The 26,962-nt window shown below is 50.7% G+C and overlaps 1 protein-coding gene across 1 annotated transcript in view; it reads right to left on the bottom strand.

The window, feature by feature from the left end:
• Positions 1-6,723: 6,723 nt before the first annotated feature.
• LOC129516916 (transcription factor CP2-like protein 1) overlaps positions 6,724-26,962 on the bottom strand; it is a 32,465-nt gene continuing 12,226 nt past the window's right edge. Inside the window, 9 exon segments of the mRNA XM_055336517.1 lie at positions 6,724-7,158; positions 8,097-8,148; positions 12,102-12,244; positions 15,562-15,662; positions 16,718-16,808; positions 19,370-19,463; positions 19,555-19,603; positions 21,291-21,382; positions 24,340-24,450. Of these exon segments, the coding sequence (XP_055192492.1) occupies positions 7,031-7,158; positions 8,097-8,148; positions 12,102-12,244; positions 15,562-15,662; positions 16,718-16,808; positions 19,370-19,463; positions 19,555-19,603; positions 21,291-21,382; positions 24,340-24,450 (861 nt within the window). The 3' untranslated portion in view covers positions 6,724-7,030.

Genomic DNA, 26,962 nt, shown 5'->3' on the forward strand with positions numbered 1-26,962 from the left:
AGTTTCACTGAAGGGAGAAAAGAAAACAATTTAATGAGGTGTACCATAAAATTACAATGATTTGAGAAAAGAGGCAGAGGAGAAGGTGGTCTGAATGGCAATCTGAATTACAAAATATTTTAGATAAATATATTGTTTGCAGATAGAATATTTTAATTGAGGTATAAATTATATTAATGAGGCAAGATGAATAAGAACTGATATTCAGATAGGACTGTACTATGTTATTTATCACACACGGATCTTTTACCATAGGGTCCCTTGCTATATCGAGAAATTGGAAATATGGTAAAAGTCATTCACAGATTTTGAATCTTTGGCTTTTAAAAGGAGCCTATCTTGTATCCTTTATATTTGTATATAAACACAAATTCACGAAGAAAAATCATACTCTTTGTACTCAGTAAATCATATCATCTGAAATATTATATATCCCAAATTTCTTGGTGCTTAAATGAATTCATTTTACAGTAACTCTTACAAATTATTCTTACAAGTTTTAAGTTGGGTAGCATTTAGGCTTTTTTAAAGATGTGTAAAATGTTCTCTGCAGAATTATTCAGGCCAGTATCTCCTCTTATATTCCAAAAAACAAGTTTCCAAAAAAAAAAAAAAAAAAAAGTTTCCACAACTTTTTTTTGTTGTTGATAGAATTCAAAATATAGCAACTGAATACTTCTTTCTTTCTTTCTTTCTTTCTTTCTTTTTCTTTCTTTCTTTCTTTCTTTCTTTCTTTCTTTCTTTCTTTCTTTCTTTCTTTCTTTCTTTCTTTCTCTCTTTTTTTTTGTAATACAGGTCTACTAATGAGAAGAATGGAACTGGGACGGGGGATGTGGGGTAATATTTCACTTGGGCTCAGAGATCATGCTCCCTGTCATCAAACACCACACAACCTGGCAGAGGGCTGGATCTGGCCCAAGGTTTGCCAACCCCCACGAGTGCAGGTGTGTTTTGATGGTGGTAGGAGCTGGGAGACAGGGCCTGGGGTTAATTACTGTTCTCTCCTTGATGAAGCTTTGAAAACTTCTCTTGATAAAAAGCCTTTCCACTCCTTGCTAGTTCCCTGCAGCCCACCCACCAGGGTTCCTCAAGATGAAGGGCATGAAGACAGGCTCACACACGTGCTCCTGTGGAGGGGGAATAGTTTGGCTGCTCGGGGTAAGGTCTGGTCACTCCAAGATTGGGCACTGACTCCATCTCTCCATCTCATCCCATGAGCTACCCTGCACAGAGCAGCAAACCCACTTCTCAGAGCCACTGCTTGGGGACATTGCTCCTAAAGGCCCCTACAAGCAAGTAGGGGACGACAGGTCCAGCCCTGGGCCATCAGCACAGGGAACCACCAGAGCCACCACTTGGAACTATTGGCTATTCCCCGCAGGAGTAAGGGGGAGGACACCGGGGAGGTCTGGAGAGCTCAGAAGGCTCGAAAGAGCTCCCAGGGTGCCCTGGGTGGGTCCCAAAAAGGCCTAGGGTGGCCTGACCAGCACTTTACTGCCCCCTAGATCCCAGAGCCCAGCCCCCACAGAGCAAAGCATGTACAATCATTTCTTAACACCCATCAAAAGGGTGTGCAATCATTTCTTAACAGCCAGGCTGATTGATGGTCTCACACACAGAGCAAGTATCTCAAGGGGAGAAAGAGCATGTAAGGCAGCTGTGTGGAAGACTGACTCCTTGGGCCCTGTTTCTGGGGTTCTTGTCAGATGTTAGCTGCTAACACTGCTTCTCTCGCCTCAGAAGAGGTGGTCTTAGGGTGTGAACTACTTCTAGGGCAACTTTACCCAGACCAGCTTCATCAACAGGGCCTGAATGTGTGTCACACAAGATCCTGTTACACACAGGGTCTGAACGAGTGTCACACAAGATCTAAAAAGAAGAGCATTAATCACCACATCTGGCTGAGCTGTCCTGCCAGATAGAGGAGGACAGAAAGGGGCCCACGTGCACCCATAAACACAAGCACCCACCTGTAATGCAGACACAGAACTGGCAACGTGGAGTCTGGGCTCTGGTGGCCAGGCAACACCTGGTGGCCACTCTAAGGGTGCTGAGCTAGACACACTTCCTGAGACATGACCCCAGTGCCAGGCCTCATGTTGGGGTGCACCTCATGGGGTGCCCACCAGCCCAAACAGGGGCATTTGTGGTGTTACATACAACTAAGACCCAAGCATCTGTGCTTCACCTGCCGCTGTAAGACTCCATGGAAGGAAAAGTGAGAAAGCCCCGCCGCCCCTCACATTCACCTCCTGTCTGAGCAAAGATCTGGGGTCCCTGGCTCCTTCCCCCCTCCTTCCACTGCCTCCTGCACCTCGGGCAATTCCACGTTTGGCACCTCCCCTTCCACTTTCTGAGAACCTCTGGGCTTGCTCCCTTTGCTCCACTGACACCAGCAAGAGAAGTTTTCCATTTTTCTCATCAGCTCGTTAATGATTTTCAAGCTTAAGTTACTCAGGCCAGGCCCCGAAGCCACTCTGGACTCGGAAACTTGTGACCCACAGCTCAGCCAGCTCTAGTCTGCTCCCTGGGGAAGCCCCCTTGAGGTTAACAGTTCTCCCCAAGGGGCTCGAGGCTGCCCGGGCAGGAGGTCAGCAGGGCAGTTGGCTGGCCTTTGCTTGAGACCCTAAGCCCTGACTTTAAACTCCCTACCCCATCCTGCTCTTCTCATCTATCCCTTCCCCCAGCAAATCCTATTGTCCCCTCATTCAAAAGCCTCTGTGTCTTCATTGTAAGGTGCCACCTGGGAAACTGATAAGGTTTATCATAACCTTGCCAGCAGAAAAAGAAACATGATGGCCTGAGAATCAGGAGCTCAGCTTGAGGCTTATGGTTCACAAGACGGTAGCCTGAGCACATGAGGAGACCGTCTTTCTCTCTGCGGATTACACCTTTAAAAACAGCTGCTGCAAAAGAGAAGCCACAGCCTAGATCCCATGGGGGTGGAGGCTGCAGTTCTGGGAAGGGTTGCCCCAGCCCCAGACTCTGGTCTCAGTACTCATGGGAAAGACAGTGGACAGGAGTGGGAAGTGCTCTGGCTTTTCTGTCCTTCTACATGAAAAAGATAAAATCTACAGCCAGCTTTTCTGACTCCTGTTCAATAAGGACAAGCAGCTGAAACAAAGCAGCTAAAACATTTTGGTATCAAATTAGAATGTGTACTTATTTTCTACTTCTGTAAACTACAATACTCATCTAGAACCATTAGGAGAATGTGAAAGAGGCAGTTGGCTGGCTCAGCCAGTAGAGCTTGTGACTCCTTGTCTCAGGATTGTGAGTTCAAGCCCCAGGTTGGGGAGAGACATTGCTTAAAAATATTTTTTTAAAAAAAGAAACTATTAAAACAAACAAACAAACAAACAAAAACAGCAGTGCAGGTTCCAGAAAATCGAAGACCCCACTAACTGTGAACTTAATAGGTAATAGGTCTTTATTAGACCCTCATTTGGAATTAAGAAATAAAAATATTAGCCCACTAAATTTTTGTAATTAAAATCGAGCCTGTCATCACTTGGCCCAGGGGAGTCACTTAGGTCTAGTGACTGACTGACTGACAAGACACCCTGAAGGCTGGTAGTTAGGAGACCAAAGGTCTAGTCCTGACTGTGTGTGACCCTGGGCAAATGATTCCATTTCCTTGAGACTAAGTTTCCTCAAAAAAGGAAATGACTGGTCCTGACTTCCCCGAGGACTAATGTGTGGAGTGAGACCATGTACCAAGAAAGGCTGCAGAACAGCAGAACATCACATGACCCAGTACTTGTGAGAAGGTTAAGGCAGAGATGGTAGGAGGAGTATAAAAATGGTAGAGATGGACATAGGCTGGGCTTTAAAAAGAACAAGAAAGAGAGGGGATCCCTGGGTGGTGCAGCGGTTTAGCGCCTGCCTTTGGCCCAGGGCGCGATCCTGGAGACCCGGGATCGAATCCCACATCGGGCTCCCGGTGCATGGAGCCTGCTTCTCCCTCTGCCTTTGTTCTGCCTCTCTCTATCTCTCTCTCTGTGTGACTATCATAAATAAATAAAAAGAATTAAGAACAAGAAAGAGGAAGAAGAAGGAAGACGAAGGAAGAAGAAAGAAGAAGAGGAGGAAGAGGAAGAAGAGGAAGGAGACGCAGAAACAGAAGAAGAAAAGTCTTCCCAGTGACAGCCCCAAGTCTCAGAAAAAAAGATTCAGTAGGAATCAGGGGCCTTTTAGCCAGGGTCAAATGGTCACCCACATGCAAAAGAACGAGGTTGGACCTCCACCTCATACCATATACAAAAGTTAACCTGAAATGAATCAAAGGCCACTGGAGAGCTAAAGCTGTAAAAATTCTTAGAAGGAAACAGAAGCATAAGTCTTGACCTTGGATTACACGATGGTTTTTGAGATATGACACGAAAAGCACAAGCAACAAAAGCATGTATCTTAGGTGTAATCAAAATTAAAAACTTTTGTGCGCCAAAGGATGTCTTAACAAAGTGAAGACAATCCACAGAATGGGAGAAAATTTTTAAAGATCATGTATCTGATAGAGCACTGGCATCTAGAATATACAAAGAACTCATGCAACTCAGTAATAAAAAAAGAGAAATGACCCAAACATAAATGGGCAAAGGATCTAAATAGGTTATTTCTCCAAAGAAGACATACAAATAGCCAATAAGCACATGAAAAAATGCTCAACATCATTAGCTATCAGGGAAATGCAAATCAAAACCACAAGGAGATACCACTTCACATACACTAGAATGTTCTAATAAAAAACACAGAGAATTAGCAAGTGTTGGTGAGGATATGAGGAAACTGGAGCCCTTGTGCACAACTGGTGGGAATGCCTTGGAAAATATGGCAGTTCCTCAAAAAGTTAAACACAGAGTTCTATATGACCCAGGAATTCCACTCCTAGGTATACACCCAAAAGAAATGAAAACATGTGTATGTAAAAACTTGTGCAACTATGTTCATAGCAGCATCAGTCATACTAGCCAAAAAGTAGAAACAACTCATACATCAATCAACTGGTGAGTGGTTAAACAAAATATGGTACGTATATCCATAGAATGAAACATTATTTGGCTATAAAAAGAATTGAAGTGTGGACACATGTTCAACATGGAAGACCCTAGAAAACATTACGCTAGTAAAAAAACAAAGCCAGCAACAAAAGGCCACTGTGATTCCATTTACGTGATAGGTCCAGAATAGGTAAATCAATATGGAGGGACGCCTGGGTGGCTTAGTGGTTGAGCATCTGCCTTTGGCTCAGGGCATGGTCCCAGGGTCCCGGGATTGAGTCCCACATCAGGCTCCACTAGAGGAGGTTGCTTCTTCCTCTGCCTGTGTCTCTGCCTCTCTCTCTGTATCTCTCATGAATAAGTAAATAAAATCTTAAAAAAAATCAGTATGGAAAGGAGGATCATGGTTGCCTAAGACCAAGCTAGTTGTGAGGAGAGAGGGAAGATGATCACTAAAAGGAGGAGGGTTTCTTTTGGGGGGTGGGGGGAAGGAAAATGTTCTCAAACTGAATGTGCTGATTCTGTGAATTCACTAAAAACCACAGAGTAGTATACTCTAGATGGGTACACTGCATGCTATGTGAATTTTATCTCAGTAAAGCTATTACGTGCTCCCCCACCCTCCCCCAAGACAGAAAAGGAATCAGAAGGCTGCTTTACTCTAGAGAAACACCACACCTGTTGTCCCAACATCATCATTACAAAAGCACCCTTTTTGCCCTCTGAAGTGATTTATATGATAAATATCTATCACTTCCCTATCACTACGTGGTATCTGGCAGGTGGCTCTACCCCTCTCGGCTTTCAGTGTCATCTGTAAAACAAGGTCTACCCAGTTCTGATCATCTTTGACCCTAACAATATATTCCCAAAAGCTCCACTTTAGAAGTTGTAAAATCCTGCTCAGCTGATCATACAGCCTCCCTGTGCTTTCGAAGATAAACCTAAGTTAGCTAAGAGTATGTAGATCACTGGGCCCCAGGAAACAGACACAAGACAAAGACAAATTCCTGAGCTTACCCGTACTCAAGTTTCCCCATAGTCAAGCCACTAAGAGAGACGATCCAACCATCCCAGTGCAAGCAAAATGCCCTAACACTCCCTCTATAAAATGAAAAAAGATAAACATTTAAATGGGGACCCTCACAGTAGAGAGAAAGTTTGGCAGTGTTAATCAAGGTCTTCTCTAAATGAGACTTAGTTGGTTAAGTCCATGCACAAGAGCCCACTACCATGACTATCAAGGTCATGTGACTGCACAGTGGGATGCTCATTTCCTAGTCCTCCTTACCCATGATTGCTGAGGAAATAAAATAATATGAAAGGAGGTCAAGAAAAAAAAAAACATTTTGTTCTCATCCCTTTTACACTTGTGAGAATGTACCAGAAAATAATTACTCCATCCTCTCCCTCTCCCTCCCAAGGGCGTAGACCTAGATATGTGTGGCAGTTCCTACACATGCGTTGTGGTGTCTACATGACCAACGCAGAGACAGGTGAGCCCATCTCTGGGCATTATGGCAACAGGTCCTTAGAAACAAGAGTCAAGGTGGAAGAAGCAGAAGGCACAGAATAAACCCCATTCCCATCGATCCATCCAAGAACCAGAAAGACAGACACTCATGAGGGCCGCTGAGAAGGGAAACCAACGTGAAGGTAGAATGGTGGCAAGTTACCCAGTCAATAGTCCTGGTCACCAGAGAAGATAACAGCTGACGGGAGGCAGGGCTTTCCCTGGAGGCAGGGGAGTAGTCAGAAGGATACAGTGGCACCAAGATACCCAGTGAACCAGCCTCCAACAAGGGACTGAGGGGTTTCAGAGAAGATGCCCTGCCATTTGCCTCTTTAGGATAGCAGGCAAAGAACAAGGAACCGCTCAAAAGCTGGAGGTCAAGAGGAAGGAGAGAGGAGCCATTGGCTTTCTGCGTGCCAGAGACGGCATCCACAGGTTCCCGCTGGTTACTGGTCCATGGCTTCCACAGACTGGGCCAAGTCCCTCCCAGTCACAGCTTGCCAGGTGAGGCCGAAGCTTACGGTGGTGCAGGTTCTACATCCAAAGGAATCCACGGTGCTGGGAGTGGGAGGCTCTGGCTTACACACTCTACTTCTGCTCGGAGGCCACACTTCAGGATGATGTGGTAGCCATCGTTGCTCTCGGCTGCCAAGGGAGACAAGGGCATTTTACAGGAAGAAAGGCCCGACGCCATAACCTTGGGGTGTTAGGGAGCGCATGGCCTTTGAGTACCAGCGGAAGTCCTGCCACCAATACTGGCTCCGAATACAACTGCAGAGAGCACTAACAAACAGGTATTTTAGCACATGCCTTCACATGCCTTCTGCCTTATTGAGTTTCTTTTTGGCAATGGGTCTTTCTACCATAGCCCCAGGCCCAAGAACTAAAGGCTCTATAATATCCAAGAAAGCTTTGGAACCACACTGTGGTTCTCAGGGTATTACGGTCCCCAGCTCTCTGAAGGCAGTTACTGGCTAGATCCAGAACAAGGAGGACAGGAATGGCCCTGCCACCGTTCAGGGTCTCTGACCCAGTCATACAGGGCTTTCATTCTGATATACCCCATACATTCACCTGCCCTGGCCCTAAGGAAGGCTACAGCTAGTCTTTCCTTTCTCCTGGCACATGAGTTCCTTCTGAGACCTGTCCTCAGGTGGAAGCTTCATGTCCCGCCCCTCGCCCCATATCCCTGACACCCCACTAGGCCTGCAGGCTCAGCTGTTCTATTCCACACTTGCTCCTCCTGGAGACCTTCATTGTAGAAAAACCCAAGCGCATCTTACTTCTACTCAAGCACCGAGTTACGTCTACTCAAGCACCAGGAAAATCACATTGCCTGGCCAGGGTTTCCCTTTCAGAACTGACGTTGGAGCAGATCTCAATAGTCCTCACATTTCCAGGACCACGTTTCACCTTTTCCCCAGAGGATGTCCTCAGATAACGTTCTCTCAAGGGACCCACCGTGCAGGCAGGGAGGCCGGCCCCACTCACCAGTTTGGGTGTCTCCTCACTCTACTACTCAGGGATGGGGCAGGAGGCACAGCCAACATACTTTAATTAGAAAAAAAGGAGGGGGGCTTTACCTTTTAAGGTACTGAGGATAAAACAAGACTCATCTTGGAAATTCTGCACCATCTGAAAGGCAAAAGAGAGACCACGTCCCTTCGACAATGAGTTCATAATATGGAAAGCCTTGACCACACGGATCCCAGCCACTGTGTTTGTACAGATGCAGGAAGAGGGTCACACTTAACACTCACCAAGGAAACACAAAACAAGATAAATATATGAACTGATTATAGTTGCAAGTAACAAAAACTGAACATAAACGACAGAAAGGAGCCGGAAGGGAAGCAAAATGTTAGTATTTACCACGGGACTCCACGTTTGCTTTCGTTTTCATTTTTCCTACTTTACTGGGTCCTCCTATCCCTATAATGGACACATTACAGGAGCATGTATGTGTACAACGGCAACAAGTTAAAAACTAAAGTGCTTTGAAAAAGGAAAAAGAAACATCTTGGGAGTTAGCGGCCTCTGCATATCAGAGTCCTACGAGGACCAATATAAACACAGCGCCACTCCCTCCATCTGCCAAGTGGCAGGAATGGAAGGATTGCCCAGCCGCCTCTCTGCAGGTTCATTTTGATGAACTACCGGGTGACTTCAGACAAGTCGACCTTTTCCCTTCTGGGCTCCATGCCCCATCTATAAAATGGGGCTGCTTCCGTGACAAAAGAACAGGACCAGGATGCAGAATGTTAGGAATTGGCACCAGAACATCAGGAATCGGCACCCACGGCTAGTGGAGTGTTAATCTATACAACCACTTTACAAAGCTGTCCACGGGACCTACTACATTACTCCTCCAGCCCAGTGTTCTAGATAAACCCCTGCATGTGCCTAACTCAAAGCACACCTAAGAATGTTTACAGCAACACTGTTAGGAACGGTAACTGCAGGGGCGCCTGGCTGGCTCAGTGTGAAGAGCATGCGACTCTTGATCTTGGGGCTGAGTCTGAGCCCATCAGGTACAGAGATTACTTACATAAAAACTTGAAAAAAAATAGTAACTGGAAACAGCCCCATGTCAATCAGTAATAATAGGAGCATGAATAAACTGTGACCTAATTCAGCATGCCAGTGGCCTCCGGCAGCATTTCAACATGTGTGACTCTCAAAAATATAAAGGGAAATGGAAGTCACAGAAAAACATGCTATTATTCCACCTCCATGAAATTTTAAATTAGGCAAAATTAAACGATATATTGAGGAGGAAAAGGGTACAATGAATACAACATTCAGAGCAGCAGGTGGAGGTGGTGTGGAAAAGGAAATTTGGGCACAAAGAGGCTCCTGACATAATACTTCATTAACCTGAGCGAAAGTATTGGGCACTTGCCTCTTCCTTAAACTGTAAAAATAAGTTTTATAATTCTCCTTGCACACACATGCCATATTTCACAATATAAATGGAAGGAGTATTTCAAAAATACTTAAAGACATACCCACAACACACACGCTAGCTACCACAAAGCAAAACTCCTTTGCAAATTAAAAAAATGCAATCCACATTTATTGCCGCCTCTGGATTACTGCCCCAAATCCTGCAAATCTATGTACCTGAGGACCCCTGCCCCTCCCTGCCGGGCCTAATGATGCGTGAAGTACATTTATTCTATACTGCTGGCCTGCTCCCTCCTGGACTCTTGGCAGCCCAGCCACTTGGGCATGCAAAGCCCTACATGGAGCCCACACGGGCTTAATCAGTAACTCTCTTGTTTAATTAAGTGCCCTTGCACCTCAGGGGCCGGCTTTGCGGCTGGCCAGGCTGCCTCCACCGCTCCGGGCAATTAAGAACCAAAGGTTTCCAACTGATTCAGGGTTAAGAGGCAAGGAGACTTCGGAGAATAAGAATCGCCTACTTAGCTGAGGTAGCATTTCGGTTCTGTTCTCTGCTTCACTTGCTTAACTGCCCACTCTGGAGGGCCCAGGGCAAGCCGGGGAAGGGACTTCCCGCAGGGACCCGTGACATTGCAAGGGTTCCACACATTCTTGGCTTTCGTCTTCACAAAAGAAATTCGTGCCCAAGTGCAAAGTGACAACATTCCTGTGCCATGCAGCAGCCCATTGTGCCGGTGTCTTAACCTCCCTGGCTATTCCCAAGGGAGTGCTTAGGTCAAGAACTCTGGGCTTCGTTTTGTCTGTGAGGTGGGGGCTGGAAAAACAGCTGTCTGAGATCTCAATGCAAGGATACAGAAGAAATTCTGAACTGGTAACAAAAACTAACAAGTGGCAGATAAATGTACAGCTGGAACTCTGATGTGTGTTTTGAGAATCCACACCTACACAGTGCTCAGGCACACGACGGATGCCAGCAAGCGTCCTCTGACAAAATCACATCAAAGCTAATATAAACTCCTCCAGGAAAAGAGTAAGGAAGAGAAGTGCCTTTCACATTTGCCTTCAGCTGTTTTATACTTCTTGACTTACACTAACTGAATTACTGGGTTGTTGTTTTTTTTTTAAGATTTTTTTATTTTTTATTTTTAGGTAATCTCTGTACCCAACATGGGGCTCGAACTCACAACCCCAAGATCAAGAGTCTCATGCTCCACCGACTGAACCAGCCAGGCACCTGGTGAATTACTTTTTAATTCAAGAAGAAGGAAACCACCACCGCTTTGCCAACTTTTAGGACCAAACTCCCATGAAATGGGGGACTTCCATTTAAGGGGCTCAGGCAATTGTAATGACAAGTGGCAATAGGATTATCACCAATAATGACAATATATGAAAATACAGAGACTGTTAGAAGCCTTACGTTTTATACACTGTCAAATTTAAAGATCTCTACAACACTTGCTCTCAAAAGTCAAAAGCACCAGCACTGTCAGTTACCAGCATCACACCGTTCCCTGGTGTCTCTCGGTGCCTGAGGCTGTTTTTCTCTTTTCTCATTTTATCCTAACTACAACCTGTTCAGTGGGTTAATTATCCATTTTATAGATGCGGAAACAGGTTCAAAAGTGTTAAGTAAATCTGCCCAGGGTCACTCTACCCCTAGGAGTAAGGTCTGGGTGGGGACACAAGTCTGATTCCAGAGCCCACATCTTCTCTACTTCCCTAGACTCCATTCATGTCCCACTTCATCTATGGTCCTCTACAGATGCTCTCAGAGTTCCCACAATGGGCTTGCTGGGGTCTGCTGGGGGCTAAGGGGGCCACCCCTGTCCCATCAGCCCAGCTGTTTTCCTGAGGCCTCATTTCAGGGGAGGTGGACTAACCTGGCAGCTAGAAGCATGGGCTCTGGGCTCCCCCAGCACTCCCCCCTACCTCCACCCCTTACGAGGTGTGCAACCTGGGGCAATTACTCAGCCTCTCTGCATCTCAGTTTCCTATCTGTGAAATGAGATTTCACCCAGTTCAGAGTGAGGCTGTCAGGATTACAAGAGTCACTACATGCATTTAGGACAGGAAGCAGTGGATAAATGCTGCCACTCCTGGCTATTATCAGCAAGAGGAGGATTCCAGGATAAAAGAAGCTTAAGAGACTCTGCTCTACAATGAGCAGGAATGCCTAAATGCAGCTGCAAACCCTCCCTAGCCAGGAGTGGGATCGGATCACTCTGCCCTCGGCCATCGGCCATCGGCTGCTGGTGTCCCGCACAGGTCTGTGCAGGCAAGGGCAGACCCAGGAAGGCTGTGGTACCTTCAGTGGTCAGCAGAGGAGGGCTCTGTCCTCCCATGTGACCTGTGTCCTCTCCATCATCCAGTCCATGGTCCATTCCACTGCCCCCTGGGACCTGCAACCTTACACCCTGAGGGCAGGGGTGCAGTTTGTTCCATGGTTCCTACATGGCGCCTGGCCAGGGATGGGGTATGGAGTGGATACTAGACAGCCTCTCAGGGCCTCAGAACTCTCTCCACCTGCACTCAAGGGCAGCCAAGAGCATGAAACCCATTTGCCATCTTGGGGCATAAGTCCTCCTCCCCAAGCCCCAGAGGGGGCATTTCTGGCACCTGTTGCTGTGCCTCCCTACAGCCCGGAGCCCGAGGCCAGGAGCAGGGGTGGGGACAGCGCTCACCTCGTTGCTCACCACCACGTGGATGCCTGTGGGGCCCTGCCGGTAGACTCGGTGGATGTGCTGCGGGGAGATGCTGTACAGGTTGGCGATCTTCTCAACCAGCTCCAAGGTGGTCAGCTCTTCCAAGAAGATGGCATGGTACACTGGAGGGCAAGGGACAGGGCCTTCTGTAGAACACACTCCTGCTCCTAAGGAGCCTGCCTACCCTTCATACCCAACTCCCAAATCAGTCTCTCCGCTGTAAGGATGCTCGTGCCCAGACTCATTCGATGGGATCTGGCTGCAACAGGCACAAAGCCTCTGCAGAGCCCAACCACAGGGGCAAAGCAGCCAGGCTATGGTTCTTCATTCCTGTACCAGTCTCTCTTGGGGGAATCTTACATAAAATCGGGAATTCTTGCATCCACCCCACACCCAATGACACCCGTGGAGGAGTGGAGGCTGGAGGAAGAACTGCTGGCAGAGCTCTGTATTTCTAATTAGCTTCTAGTGATTCTGATGTGCGGCCAGACGCACACCCTTGCAGGAGAGAGGAGGGACTCTGCATCCTTTCCGTGGCTTAGCGGGGACGCTGGATGGCTCCTGGGGGCAAAGCGCAGGATTTAAGGATAACTGCTACTTCTTTTTAAATTTATTTAAAATAAATTAACACATAGTATATTATTAGTGTCAGAAGTAGAGTTCAATGATTCATCAGTTGTAGTAACACCCAGTGCTCATCACATCACATGTCCTCCTTAATGCCAATCACCCAGTTACCCCATCCCCCCAACCCCTCCCTTCCAGCAACTCTCCGTTTAACTGTTTCCTAGAGTTCAGAATCTCTTATGGTTTGTCTCCTTCTCTGATTTTGTCTTATTTTATTTTTCTCTCTTCCCCTACATTCATCAGCTGTTTCTTAAATTCCACATGAGTTGTCATATAATTCTTGCTGATTGACTTATTTCACCCAGCATAACAACCCTCTGCTCCATCCACATCATTGCAAATGGCAAGATTTCATTCTTTTTGATGGCTTAGTAATATTCCAGAGTGTGTGCATGTGTGTTTACAAAACACATCATCTTTATCCATTCATCTGTTAATGAGCATCTGGACTCTTTCCATAGTTTGGCTATTATGGACATCGCTGCTATAAACACTGGGGTGCAGGTGCCCCTTTGAATCACTATGTTTGTATCCTTCAGATAAATACCTACTGGTACAATTGCTGGGTCATAGGGTAGCTCTATTTTTAACTTTCTGAGGAAACCCCATACTGTTTTCCAGAGTAGCTGCCCCAGCTTGCATTCCCACCAACAGTGTAGGGAGGGGGGTTCCCTTCTCTGCAAGGGGTAACTGCTACTTGACGGCACATGTGTCTCATCCTTGCCCTTCTCTGCAGCACAAATACTCCTCTGCTCCAGTACTGTGACCACAAAGGGCAGAGGGGCGCTGGGAGCATCGCCTGCCTGGTGGAAGATAACAGTGACCCCAAGGATGGAAATGCTTCCTTACGGGAAACTCAAACTAGCTGGGTAGGAGTCAGCTCTGTGGGACCCCAGGGAGGAGGATTACTTGACCCTTGGGGGGCCCCAAATCCCTCAAAGGCAAAGCACCTGGATTAAACTAGAGATTCCCAAACTCCTACCTCAACTGAGGAAACTTCGGTTGCAGTGGCTGATGAGAGGCCCTGTACTTCAGAAGCACACATGTATGCACATGCGCACTTCCCAACACAGACTCCCTCCCAAAGGGGTTGGCAGAGGCCATGGCCTTCCAGCCACGTGGCCGACCCGCCATCCCACGACTTCAGGCAGGCTGGCCCGCTGTCAGATACTGGGCAGAGGATGTGGCCACTGCACCCTGCCCCTCCCGTAGGAACCCCCGGTTAGAACACCAGGGCTCTTTTCCAAGATCCCTTTCTATGACAGATTCAAATGAACTTTTGTGTCTTTTCAATGCTTCAGAGCCACTTCCACTTCTGAGTTCACTCCTCCAACAAATCAGGCCAGCCCAAAAGACCTACACAACTTGCAGGCAGTTCATTTCGTTGTACCCTTCTGTCACCAGCCCTTTGCGCCCCCAGCTCAGTGTGGGTGCTGCCAGGAATGCATGGAGCAGCTGAAGGCTCAGACACTCCTCTGAACCCCTCCCTGGCCACCTCCCCTCCAGGATCATGTGGGTGGCAGTTTGGGGGAACGCGAGGCTCCAGAGGAGGCAGTCCCAGGCTCCAGTCCCAACTCAGCCACACTAGAACCAAGACCAAGACCTGTCCTGGGACCTCGGGGTGTGTGCAGGGGCAGCACCAGCATTGCAGCGTGAATCACAAGCTGTGCATGGACAGCTCCTGCTCTGAGCAGGTGCCGTGCACGAGGCTGTCCTTTCTGCATGATCAGGAAACCCTGGGGTTCAGGATGTGTCCTTCACAGGTTAACAGCTGAGAAGCAGGGGGAGGACCTAGACATTCTCCAGGAATGTACAGGGGCCAGACACGAGGGCTCAGAAGCCAGCAACTAGGGTCTAAAAGTTTGGGTCTCGGCTCTGCCACGTACAACACTGTCCCCTGGGGGCAGTTATCCAGCCTGCGCCTCAGTGTACCCTACAGTGAAACAACACTGCCAACGGTCCCTGCCAGGAGAAGCGAGTGGGTGAGCACGCAGGAAGCCCTGGGGATGGCGACCTGGTGAGCCTCTATCTCCTCTGGCGGGAGCTGCAGAAGCACACGGGCCTCTCCCTCACTCTCTGCAGACACGGAGCACGGGCTCTGCGGCCTGAGGTGGGCAGTGGTCAGACCCTCAGCACTCACAGTCAAAAGCAAGGCACTTCGCTTTACATGCCTTATCTCGCCAAAACCTCATCCCCCTGGGCAGAGCATTGTTCTCTGTATTTTGTATGTGCAGAAGCTGATGTACAGGCCCCGGAGCCCTGCCTGAGGCCACATGGCCAACAGGTGGCACAGCCTGCACTGGTGTTCAGGCTCAGTTGACCTCAAGGCTTGTGTCCTCTCAGTAAACTGCCTCCAAACTACCAACCCAAAAGAGTCACGTGCCCTGAGGTGCCCTGGGCCCTGCAGCTCTACTACTTAGCCCCCGTGCAGCCGCCACACCAAACGGGAAAGCCTTCTCCAGCTCAAGGAAAACCCCAGGAACTATGGCCATGGGGCGGCACTTGTCACCAGCCTGGGAGTCGGAAGGCCAGACTCTTGGTTCTCCCGTGAGTGGCTAAGCAGCTGTGGGGAACACATCCTCTCTCTGGGCCTGCTCCCCAGGGAGGAAACAAGGAAGCTGGAACATGTGTTCTGGCAGAGACTTTCCACCTTAAACATTTCAATCCCAGGAGAATGTTGACCAAAACTCATCCTGCACGAATGGAGGTGGATCAGTGGAAACGTCCTCAGCAAGAGAACTCGTGTTGGTGCTAGGGCTTCCTGTTACCTGGCCACCCAATAACCAGCCCTGGGCTGCTCCACACAACTCACCACACAGACTGCTGTCCCCACCATCCCGCTTCTGCTGCAGGGGTGCTCTGTTCTGCTCCAGCTCCTGACAGACATAAATGGTCATCTTTGGCCTCACATTCCTGGCAGGAGGAGAGGAAATAAATTGGTATTGTGTGTGTGGCGGCGGGGGGGGGGGGCGGCGCAAGGGAATGGGACAAAGCTCTGTTGTTCCAGAATGTTCCAAAACACAGGGTGGAACGAGCACAGTGAAGGAATCAGAAGAAAAGAGGCCACAGGGTTGCACAAGGCCTTTCACTGGGCTTCTATGGCTTCATGCAGTCTTGCCCAGAGACAGAGGGATGACAACCCCTCTGGGTCCTGCAAGCTGCCATGACAGCGCTCTGCTCAGAACTCACATCACAAGACATAGGCGTTTTTCAGGGTGGTAACAAGAGCAAACAGTTTCTCTAGCTTACTCTGCCCCGGGAACTGTTTCCAGAACTTCACATGCCTACATTATCTCATCCTCACACCACCTAGGGAGACTGGAACCATGGCCCTCATTTTATAGAGAAGGGGACCGAGACTCACAGAGGTTAGGCGCTTTTGTCTAGTGTAAAACTCCTAAGAGGCAGACCCAAGAGTCACACCCAGGCTCTCTCTTTCACTCTAGAACTGTGCTGTCCATCGGTGAAGGGTAAATGAGATTTGCAGCTCACTTGGCCAGTCAAATCAACCTGAGATCAAGCGCTCCACAGCCACACGTGGCCGGGGCTGCTGGACTGCACAGCATGGCCCCAAACACATTCACCACAGCAGGAAGCCCCCTCAGACCTGGCCCTGCTCTCCTGTCTGCCTGGAGAACTGAGAACTGCCACACAGTCCCACACCTTCCTCTGGGAGGAGAGAGCTGGAAACCCAGCACCATGCAAGCAGCTGAGGAGAGGCCGAGGGGCTGGCATCCAGGGACAAGGATCCTGCCAAACCAAGAAGGGGGAGGGGCTCCCAGCAGGGTGAACTGTGGTGGGGTCAGCCCCGCCCACCCGCATGGCCCTGATCCCCTCTCACAGGGCCTCCTCTTGCACCTGCTCCCAGAGGAGCCCTGACCCCACCAGCCAGCCCATACGGCAGCATTGAAGAGGCTGCGACGGGGCTTCCTGCCATACCCAGCCTCCAGCTGGAAACTGACACCCACCGGCCTTTGATGGCATTGAAGAGCCGGATCCCATCTGCAGGGCCACAGATCTGGACCAAATCGTCTCGAGACATCTTCAGCAAGTCAGCACCTAGGCAAGTAAATGGGGCCACCCATCAGTGGGACACACGGTTCCGTCCTCAGGCACCTGCAGATGTTGCACTGTGTGGGCAGGGGACAGGGAAGCGTCCGCCTCATCCTCAGAGGGCACCGGACGGTCCACGGAGAGAACAAAAAGCTAAACATCAGAAAATCACAGCCCAAGAGATGAACAGTATCCTCAAAGCTCAGGAGAACAGACAGGCATTTACAAAAGCCAACAGGCACTCACCTCCGCCGCCTGCCTGTCCCTCCCCCTGCTGTTTACTGGCACTAACAAGTGCATGTAACCTAGCCCAGGACGCCGGTTACACATGCACCTGCTACATGCAGAAGAGCACGACCCACAGGCTGCAGCCACGGTGAAGGCACCCATACTCCCGACACACAGAACAAGGGGCAGAGCATTCCCCCGCCACACGCAGGCCCCTCGTGCCAGCCACTCCCCCTCCTCTGGGGAACCACTGTCCTGACTCCTCACAGGTCTCCATTTTGCTTGCTTCTTTGACATTTACATAAGTGGAATGGAATAGGATACGCTTTCCTATGTTTGGCTCCCTCCCTCCACGTTGTTTCAGGGCTCACTCATGCTGGCTGTGGTCAGAGATCATTCATGCCCGTTATTAGACATTATTCGTTGCATGAATATACCACAGTCACGTGTCTACTCTGCCAATGGGCACTAGAGTTGCTCCCAGCTGGGAGTGATTATGAACAAAGGTCTATGAACATCCTTGTCCGTGGATGCAGTCCCTTCCACAAAGCCTAAGGAATCCCCTAGAACCTTGTGTCCATATGGACTCTCCAAGGGATAAGTATGAGATGAGCCTTCTGCCGAAACCAGCCAGCAGCCACATGGCCAGGAGTGAAAATATCCAACCTCTTTTTCCTGCCCTACTTAAGACACAGTTTCAGTGGGATGCCTGGGTGGCTCAGTCAGTTAAGCAGCTGCCTTCACCTCAGGTCACAATCCCAGCAGCCACATGGCCAGGAGTGAAAATATCCAACCTCTTTTTCCTGCCCTACTTAAGACACAGTTTCAGTGGGATGCCTGGGTGGCTCAGTCAGTTAAGCAGCTGCCTTCAGCTCAGGTCACAATCCCAGGGTCCTGATATTGAACCCCATGTCAGGCTCCCTGCTCCACAGGGAGTCTGCTTCTCCCTCTGCCTCTCCTCCTTACTCTCTAAATTTAAATTTAAAAAAAGATACACTTTCAGACATAATTTTGTAAGCACAGGGGCTCCCCCTAAGTAACAAGTAAAAGCCAAAATCCTGCCACTGTTCTCTCAGGCCCCCAGACCTCTGTGACCTCACCTCCTTTTCCAGTCCACCTGGCCTCGCTCACCTGGGTGCTCTGCTCTGTGGCCACACAAGGCAGGCCCCACCTTGTGGCCTTTGCACATAACCCTGTTCGGACATCTCACAGTTCCCCCATCCCTACTTGGCTCACTTCCTCCCCTCAGCCCAGCCTCTGCTTAAGGCCACCTTCTCAGGAAGGCCCACCCTGAGCACCCCCCCTAAAATGGCAGCCTCGGGGATCCCTGGGTGGTGCAGCAGTTTAGCGCCTGCCTTTGGCCCAGGGCGCGATCCTGGAGACCCGGGATCAAATCCCACATCAGGCTCCGGGTGCATGGAGCCTGCTTTTCCCTCTGCCTATGTCTCTGCCTCTCTCTCTCTCTGTGTGTGTGTGACTATCATAAATAAATAAAAATTTAAAAAAATATTAAAATGGCAGCCTCCCTCCCTGCTCCTCCCTGACCCAAGCCAGGCCCCTCCTCTGAGCCTGCCCACCACCCAAGGGTCACACTGCATGGAAATGTGTGGTTCGCACATCTGCGTGGACTCAAAGCTGCAAACTGCTGGAGGACAGTGTCCCTCTCCGACCCTCCTCCTACTGGCCACCCCCAACACAAGTTCTTACAAAAGCTGAGCTGAAAGAAGACCATGTACGGTATTCTTCCCACTGTCACAGATGCCCTTGTCAGCCACTGCCCTAGTTCTGGTCAAAACGTCAATCCCTGTCATCCTGGATTAACTTGACTTGGTCGCAAAGTTCATTCCTCAGTATACCCTTCCAACCCACAGCCCTGGTTCCAGGACTCTGTGTGACAGCCCCACCAGTAAGGGCTTGAAGAACCTTTCAGAGAAGGAAGAACCAGCTTCTCCTTCTCCCCTGTGGCTTCACCACCTTCTCAAAGGTCGTGGCTCCAGAGGCAATGTGACCAATGTGCAGCACTGTGGTAGAAGTGCCGGGAAGGCGGAGTATGCCCCGGCCCCCTGGCTAAAGGGCCTCTTCCCGGGCAGTTGAGGGCACCCCCCACAGGACCCAGATGGTCTCCTGAAAGCCATTCTCGACTGGAAACTCCCAGCAGTAGCACTTTGTATCTTAGCACTTGGCACAGGGTCAGCAGAGGTTAGTGACCCACGCTACACTGGGTCTCCAGGGCAAAACCACGGCCCTGCAGACACTGCGGCAAATCCTGAAAAGCGAGTGGCTTTGTTACGTGTTTTTAAGATCCCTGTGGGTTTGAAAAACAACAAAAAGATGCTCACCTGAGAAACTGGCGAACAGCCGACAGAACTGTGAGAACCTCTTTCGGTGGAGCCACTGCTGGGCATCCTGGATGGAGGCTGATGGGAGCAGGTGCTGCAGGCAGAGAGAGAGGAAGGGTCCTGAAACGACCGCGCCGGGTCTGCCCGGGGATGTGCAGCCAGACAGCCTGGCTGCAGACACTTACATTGTTGCTCAGGGGCAGGGTCTCCACCGGGTGTGTCGGAGAGCTGTTCCTGCAAAGGAAAAGAACAGGTCATCAGACGCGGGGACACCTTCAGGGACGTGGGGATGGGCCCCTCACCCAACCCAGTGCTCCCCCCACCTCAGGCATGGCACTTGGAAACACAGCAGGGCCTCAAGAATTTCTCAGGTCAGAGAAATGTAGGCGGGAACCGTCTGCACAATCCCTCCAAATCCCTGACCAACCCTTCAGGACAGACATGACTCAGTGGCAACACAGCATGACCAATGATCACCACTCCACTCTGAGCTCAGCATTTGTTTGCATCTGATTCCTTCCCAGGCAGAGCTTCCCCACAGCTTGGCCCTAGGGGAGGGCAGGCCGCCCCAGGAGCTCCACACGGCCACGTGGGGCCCAGACAGCAGCAGCCAACACCCCTCTGCGGAGATGGGAGAAGGCTGTGGGCTCCTCGAGGAGGGAACAAGCAGCCTCGGTGTGGCATCCATCCACGAGAACATTCTAACAGTTGGAGGCCCACTGACCTCCCTCCAGGGCTCACTCCTGGGGAAGGCACAGACCTGAACACCTGGATTCTCCAATTAAAAGAAAAAATACATTTTTAAATGACCCTCCCCAACAGACAGTGGGGCAGGTACGACGTGAATGGACGTAGGTGTCTCTCTCTGCGTTTAAATGATAACGAGGTAAGTTTTACTCTGCGAGTACCTTACCACAGTGACAATAAAGGCAAGGCCCTCACCGGGCTGACCCTCACACCATCATCGGTACCAAGATGCACCTCACCCAGTGCCTGTAAGGCGCCGGGCACCTTGCACACCCACCCCTACCCCTGGCCCTGCATGGAATCCTCACTCCTTTGGTAGTGGAGAAAGTGGGGCTGAGGGAGGTTAAGGAACTCACCCCCAGAAAGGTGGGACTTAACACTTGGTCCGCCCGAATCTGTGACACCTTGGCTATGCCACCCCAATTCTCAAGGAGGCCCCTCCTCACCTTGTGAAACCAAGTTCATGGACACTCACTCTCCCATCAGTGGCTTCTCTGTATGCCAAGCACGGGCTGTGAGGAGCCCACAGGTTCCACGCCTACCTGCTGGGTCTGCCTGGTGTCTCCCTGCTGCCTGCCACAACAGGATCAGGACATGCATGGCCACCACAGTGGTGCCGTGAGCCCTTCCTGTGCCGCAAAGCCTAGGACAGGTTGGACCGATGCCTGCCAGTCCCCACGCTACTGTCACCTTTGAGTCAGTGTGGCCCATCATGCATCTGCAGAGCTGGGTGACCAAGTGTGAGGCTGCTCCTTGTTACAAGCCCTGAACCCTAGGGCAGGGAGCATCCTGAGCTGTCCTATGCTACCCAGAGAATGTGCATAGGGACCACAGAAAGAGCCAGGATGGCCCCTCACAGTCACTGGAGCCCCCTAAACAGCTGCCTCCTTAGGCCCCATCTGCCTAGGAGGCCATTCTGCCCTGAAGGGCAACCCGCAGGCCAACCTGCTTCTGCAGGTAGCTGGGGTGGGAAGGTGGGTTCTGCGCTGCTGCCCCAGCAGATGATGTTTACAGAAGCACATCCGAGCAGAGAAAGCTGTGCAAATATTACAAGTGCCACCCCGAAGCCCAAACCGATGCCAGTGCACCAAAGAGAGGAAGACACAAAGACCAAGAAAGGAGACTACACCCATCATCACTCCAGGGGCTCTCAAGGGAAAGAGGACAGACATACCCTTCACCAAGGCCGAAGCTATTTGGAGAGCCATTGTAGCTTGGAGATGGGGCGCTGTTCACCTGGTAGGCCATGTCAGGCCACGGGGAGCACTGTGGAAAGAGCACAGGATGGTAGTGACTCGAGGGCCATGGTGGTCAGGAGCAACTCAGGCCACAGAGCTGCAGACCCAGCTCCTATCCCTCCCATGCCAGCATCCATCAAGGCCAGCACGGGAAGCCCCTGACCCCTCAACACTTAGCCCACATCCTCCCAGGGCCCACGTGAGCCAGCGAAGCATGGGTACTAGGGCCATGCCCAAGAAACTGAGTGCGGCAGAGAAGACCTAAAATTCAGTCATTCCCAGAGCAAGCAAAGGCAGGCATGTGTCTCTGTGGGCTTCCTAGGTGTTGAGCCAACGAGGGAAAGAAACATCGTCGGTCATCTGGGTCCCTAAGAAAAGAGAACTAACAAAACAGACCAACTGCCCAGAGGCAGGTTTTACCAGGTGTAGACAAGTGCGTGTACAAGCATGAAGGAGGGAGCACTGGACACAAATAACTTCCAAACAAAAATCATCCGTGAGGTTCAGTAGTGGGGTGCCCGTGTGGCTCAGTGACTTAAGCGTCCAACTTGTGGTTTTGGCTCAGGTCGTGATCTCAGGATCGTGAGATTGAGCCTTGCATCAGGCTCCACGCTCAACGGGGAGTCTGCTTATCCCTCTCCCTCTGCTTGTCCCTCTGCTCTCTCTCTTTCTCTCTCCCCCTAAAATGAATAGTTAAATATAAATCGAAAACAAAAAAGTCCAGTACTAAAACCTGCACTACTTGAAACATTCCAGGAGCAGCCAGCCCTCTCAGGCATCAGTCGATGCGTGTTACTATACATCAGCCGTCCTGCTAGGAGCTAAGGGATACACAAAAAACACGGAGGACGTGATCCTCGACCTCAAGGAACTTCTTGAGCAGAAGCCAAGGATGAACATAGGAGAGAATCGCCCAAAGAAAGCAAAGACGTACAGGTTTTGCCTGTTGGGGAAGCCAGGGGACAAAGTATTCATTTCTCCCCTTCCCTGTGATGACACCGCTTTGGAGAGGGCCAATTCGAAGCATTCCTGAAGATTTCCTATCACCCACCGAACCACAGGTTGGTAAATATTTAACTCGGTTGTGCATGTGGGCTGGAATTTCTTGGTGGTAAATCCCGGAGCTGAGGAGGAAGAGCTGACAGTCACCTTACAAGGTCATGGGCCAGGCGGGGGTTTTGACCAACTGTACCACGCTCTGACAAGGGCGTGGACAGACGCTGTCTGAAGCACCCCCGGACCTCTCGTCCACCAGGGGGAAGACAGAAGAGAGTCAGGAGCAGAGAGGCTGAGGCTCGGCCTGGAAGGGAAAGGTGTCCGTAGGCAGAGGGCAGTGGGAGCGTGGAGGGCACCCTGGAGGGCCCGCACGTGAGGGGACTGGGGCCTGGGGAAAACTAACTGGTCTGAGCTCTGATTCATAAATGCAGGTCCTCGCACTGCTTTGCTGCTGAGAGTTAGACAGGCTCTTCCTGCACCAGGGCTCTCTGGTCACTATTATCCTGTGTCAGATAAAACACTGGTAACATGTCTATGCCGCTGCAAAATTACCTTCCATACTGTATCTTGTTGCAAATACCTTTCTGCATATGGCTTCTCTCTCTCTCTCTCTCTCTCTCTCTCTCTCTCTCTCTCTCACACACACACACACACACACACACACACACACACACACACACACCAGCCAGGACCGGCCACTATTCTCTTAGATGCTCTGTGCCCTGGGCCTCATCCTTAACACAGCCTTAACTCTACCACAGCTGGGGCTGGGCCTCCTGCATCTGTGGAGGGCCTTCTGAGCAAGTCAAATTATTCAATGAACGCCCACTAGCTGGGCTGATTGCAGAACACACTGGGGAACAGTTGCTTAAAAAATACAACAGAAGAGTGCCTGGGTGGCTCAGTGGTTGTGTCTGCCTTTGGCTCAAGTCGTGATCCCGGAGTCCTGGGACTGAGTCCCACGTTGGGCTCCCTGTATGGAGCCTGCTTCTCCCTCTGCCGAGGTCTCTGCCTCTCTGTGTCTCTCATAAATAAATAAAATTGTAAAAAAGAAAAAAAAACACACAACAGACCCCAGTAAGATGTGGCACCAGCAGTGACCAGTGACAGGGGGAAGAAGAGCCTGTGACAGTGAGGGTCTCAGAAGTACGCTGGACACAAGGAGGTTTAGAGCAGGTGCTGTCAGTGTCCAGGTTAGGAGGAGACGAGTTCCAGTCTCTTCTCAAACAACAAAGCGGCAAGTAGTCAACACCCCCGACCTGTAAGCCTGCTCTGAGAATGAAGCCTGCAGAGCTTTCTACCATATGCAGAACTTCACATGCACAGGGTCATTCCCTGCACCATGTGTGAAACGGCAAGAGCCCCGAGAGCACCAAATGTCCACCAGCAGGCCATCTATCTACACAACGAAGACCACGCCTCTGGGTAAAGAACTAGAAAGCTTTTTATGAACAGATGGAGAACAGACTCCAAGACAGGCTATTAAATAAAGCAATCAAGTTACAGAACAGTACGTCTATGGACACTGTTGGTATAAAAAAGGTGGGCGTGGGGCAAACATGTATGAATTGGCTTCATCGGCAGAGAAAGCTAGGCCAGATACATGGGGACCCAAGAGATGCCAGCTGCCCTGGGAAGAGACAGCTTGAGGCTAGGACAGTTTTGGGAGAGGCATTTTCTAGTGTAGATACACTCTCTTCTACCTTTTGAATTTTGGACCTTTATTTAAAAAAAAAATTACCTGATTCTGGAAAGTACAAATGGCAGCACAGAACTGGAAGATATTTCTGAAACACCTTCCTGGCCCCCTGGCCTTATCATGTGAACACAGCTCCGGACCCAGGAATCTGCCACAATTTTATAGGCACTTTCCAAAGCAGCATTCACCCAAGGTGGGCAATTTCCCAAGAACCTAAACCAAGAGCACGCAGTCATCCTGCTCCGGGCAGAAGGCCCCAGGAGGTGCACCCCGGCACCAGGCCGGCTCACCTCTGTGAGAATGGTGGTCTCGTAGGATGGCTGGTACTTCTCTTTTTCTTGGGCAGTTCTTTTCTCCATCTTTTCCCAGTCGGTCTTCTGTTTCCGGTCAGCTCCCTTTGGCTACAAGTACAGAGCACAGGGGATCCGATTAGTCCAAAGTGGGCAGAGGCAGCTATCAGAGAAAGACCCAGGACTTAGAGACAGGTCCCAAGACTTGCACTCTCCCCAGGCCCCAGGAGTCCAGGCGGGATCTCCGGACAGGTCGGCATCTCTCTCACCTCCCAGGCGTCAAGCACATGATCCTCCTCCTGGAGCCCCTCCCCTTCCTCACCTGAGGGAACTCAGCCTGCTACGGGGTCCTGCCACTCAGTTACTCAGGGGAAAATGCTTGGAAACAATCTTTACCACAGACAAAACCCTTGGCTGCCACAGCAAATCCCAGTGCATTCCTTGAGTTACGGGTGGAGGGCAAAAGAAAGTAGAAGAAGTCAAAGCTGCTGCTGGGAGTTTGGGAGTCTGGTCTGCACCTGCATGCTGGGAAATCCTGGATGTGTCACGAAGGCCTCCTGACCTCCCAACTCCCAGGATTATCTGCAGCTCCCTGTTTGCACGCCCCATACAGGGTAAGACCTCCAACCTCACAGAGCCTATCCTGGGCGCCCAGCAAACGTGAACAACTTGCAGAGGGGCCCAGGTCTCACAGGCACTACCATTTCTTTCATTTATAGGTATGGAAACTGAGGCACAAGTGACTTGTCAAGAATGGAGAGAAACCTGCTCTGGCTGCTTGGGGCCTTGGGAAAAAAAAAAAAAACTCGAAGTAGAACCAAGTACTGACCAGGCAAAGAATCCAAGAGAGAATGCCCAGGGATGTACCGCCACCAGGCTGGCCATGGTGGCCCTGCTCATGCGGATACTCTGGACATCCTGTGACTATCACCTGTGAGTTCACAGCCTGGTTGGTGGCTTCAGACATTAAGACTCCAAGCAGCCCCAGAGCCCCAGAACTGAATGGTCTCAGCGCACATGCAGCGGACTGTGCACAGTGCGCAGATAGTGAAAACCACCTGTCCTCAAGCTCAGTGTCACCTTCAGGGACTTTCATCCCAGTATGCACCTTCTTCAGGCCACACAACTTTTGGTTTCCAGATCAAGGGCACTTTAGAAAACGGCCCCCAGGGTGATGTGATACCCACATTTGATGGAGGCGGGTTTGCAGGGGGTCCTCTGGGGACAGGAACGACATATCCAGTGTCCAGAGAAGGAGCCAGGCACAGTATCCATACCCCCATCACCTGCCTCCCAGCCCTAACAAGAGGCTCTTCCTCCCCTTCCAGAAGCCACGAGGCAAGCCTGTGTATGGGGAAGGCACTCGGCCTTGTGAGGCCTGTGGAGAGCTGGCTGGTCAGAGAGGGGTCTTGCCTGTCCTGTCAGAGGCCCTGACACCCCCATAGAGCCCCAGGGCCTGGCTCCAACAAGTGGGAGGCTTCTAGTGACGGGGGTGACTGGGGGAAAAATGACAGCCAGGTTAGCCAGACTCCACCCGGAGCTTGCGTACACCTGCTTGAACTGCCTCTGTGACAGGGCTGGGTGCGTGGGGTGCCCACACCTCCTCAGGCATTCGAGAAGCCAGTTTCAGGTGACAGGGGCCCCTGCGCCCCTGCAGGAGATGCCAAAGCCTTCCTTGGGTCACTCAGACAAGGCATCTTCCAGACCAACTCCTCAGTGATAGCTAGTGTACGGTCCAGGAGCCTGGTGCGCAGAGTCCTCACCCCTGAGCTTCTTCCTCGAGGTGTAGAAAGGGGAGCTGGCAGGGGGTCCTGGGAAAGCCAAGGCACTCTGCAGGGCAGGGCAGGGGGCGTCATACAGACACTATCCCTCCCTCCTGCTGCCAGTCTGCATCTGAGCCCCAGATATCCACAGGGTGCCACTGGACCCGAGGACCACAGATGTGGTCTGTATATGATGAGGACAGAGGTGTGACCAGGACCAGGCAAAGACATCCGGCCACACAGCTGTGGGGCTGTCCACGGGAAATCAGACCCACGAGACCCTGTAGCAGACAGCACCTAAGACCACAGGCCATCGGTGCCCGCTGCACAGGGGCTCCTCAAACACGGCCACATCCTAATCCCCAGAACCCGAGGCTGTCACTTCACAAGGCAAAGGAAGTAAAGCTGCAGGTGGAATTAGGATTGCTAGCAGTGTGATGTGGAAACAGGAAGATTATCCTGAGTCATCCCAGGGGGTCCAGCACAATCACAGGGTCCGTAAAAGTGGACAAGGGAGGGAGGAGAGGAGGCTGGGGCGATGTGACCAGAGAAGAGCCCAGCCACTCTTGCTAGCTCCTAGGACAAGTGGATGTGGCCTGAGGAATGCAGAGGCCTCTAGAAGGCAGCAAAGGGAAGGAGAGGGAGCCTCCAGAAAAGAATGCAGCCCTCCTCCTCAACGCTTGACTTTAGTCCAGTGAGACCATCAGACTTCTGACCCCGGGGCCTGAAAGGTAGTAAGTGCATGTGGTTTGAAGCCACTAAACGTGTAGCCATTCGTTACAGCAGCAACAGGAAACCAATATCCCAGGTTGGATTTCAAGGCATCGCCGTCCTGAAGCAGGTTTCTGAAGGGTGCTGGC

This window comes from Nyctereutes procyonoides, unplaced genomic scaffold (genome assembly GCF_905146905.1).
Source record: "Nyctereutes procyonoides isolate TBG_1078 unplaced genomic scaffold, NYPRO_anot_genome, whole genome shotgun sequence".
In the NCBI taxonomy this organism is placed as follows: Eukaryota; Metazoa; Chordata; class Mammalia; order Carnivora; family Canidae; genus Nyctereutes; species Nyctereutes procyonoides.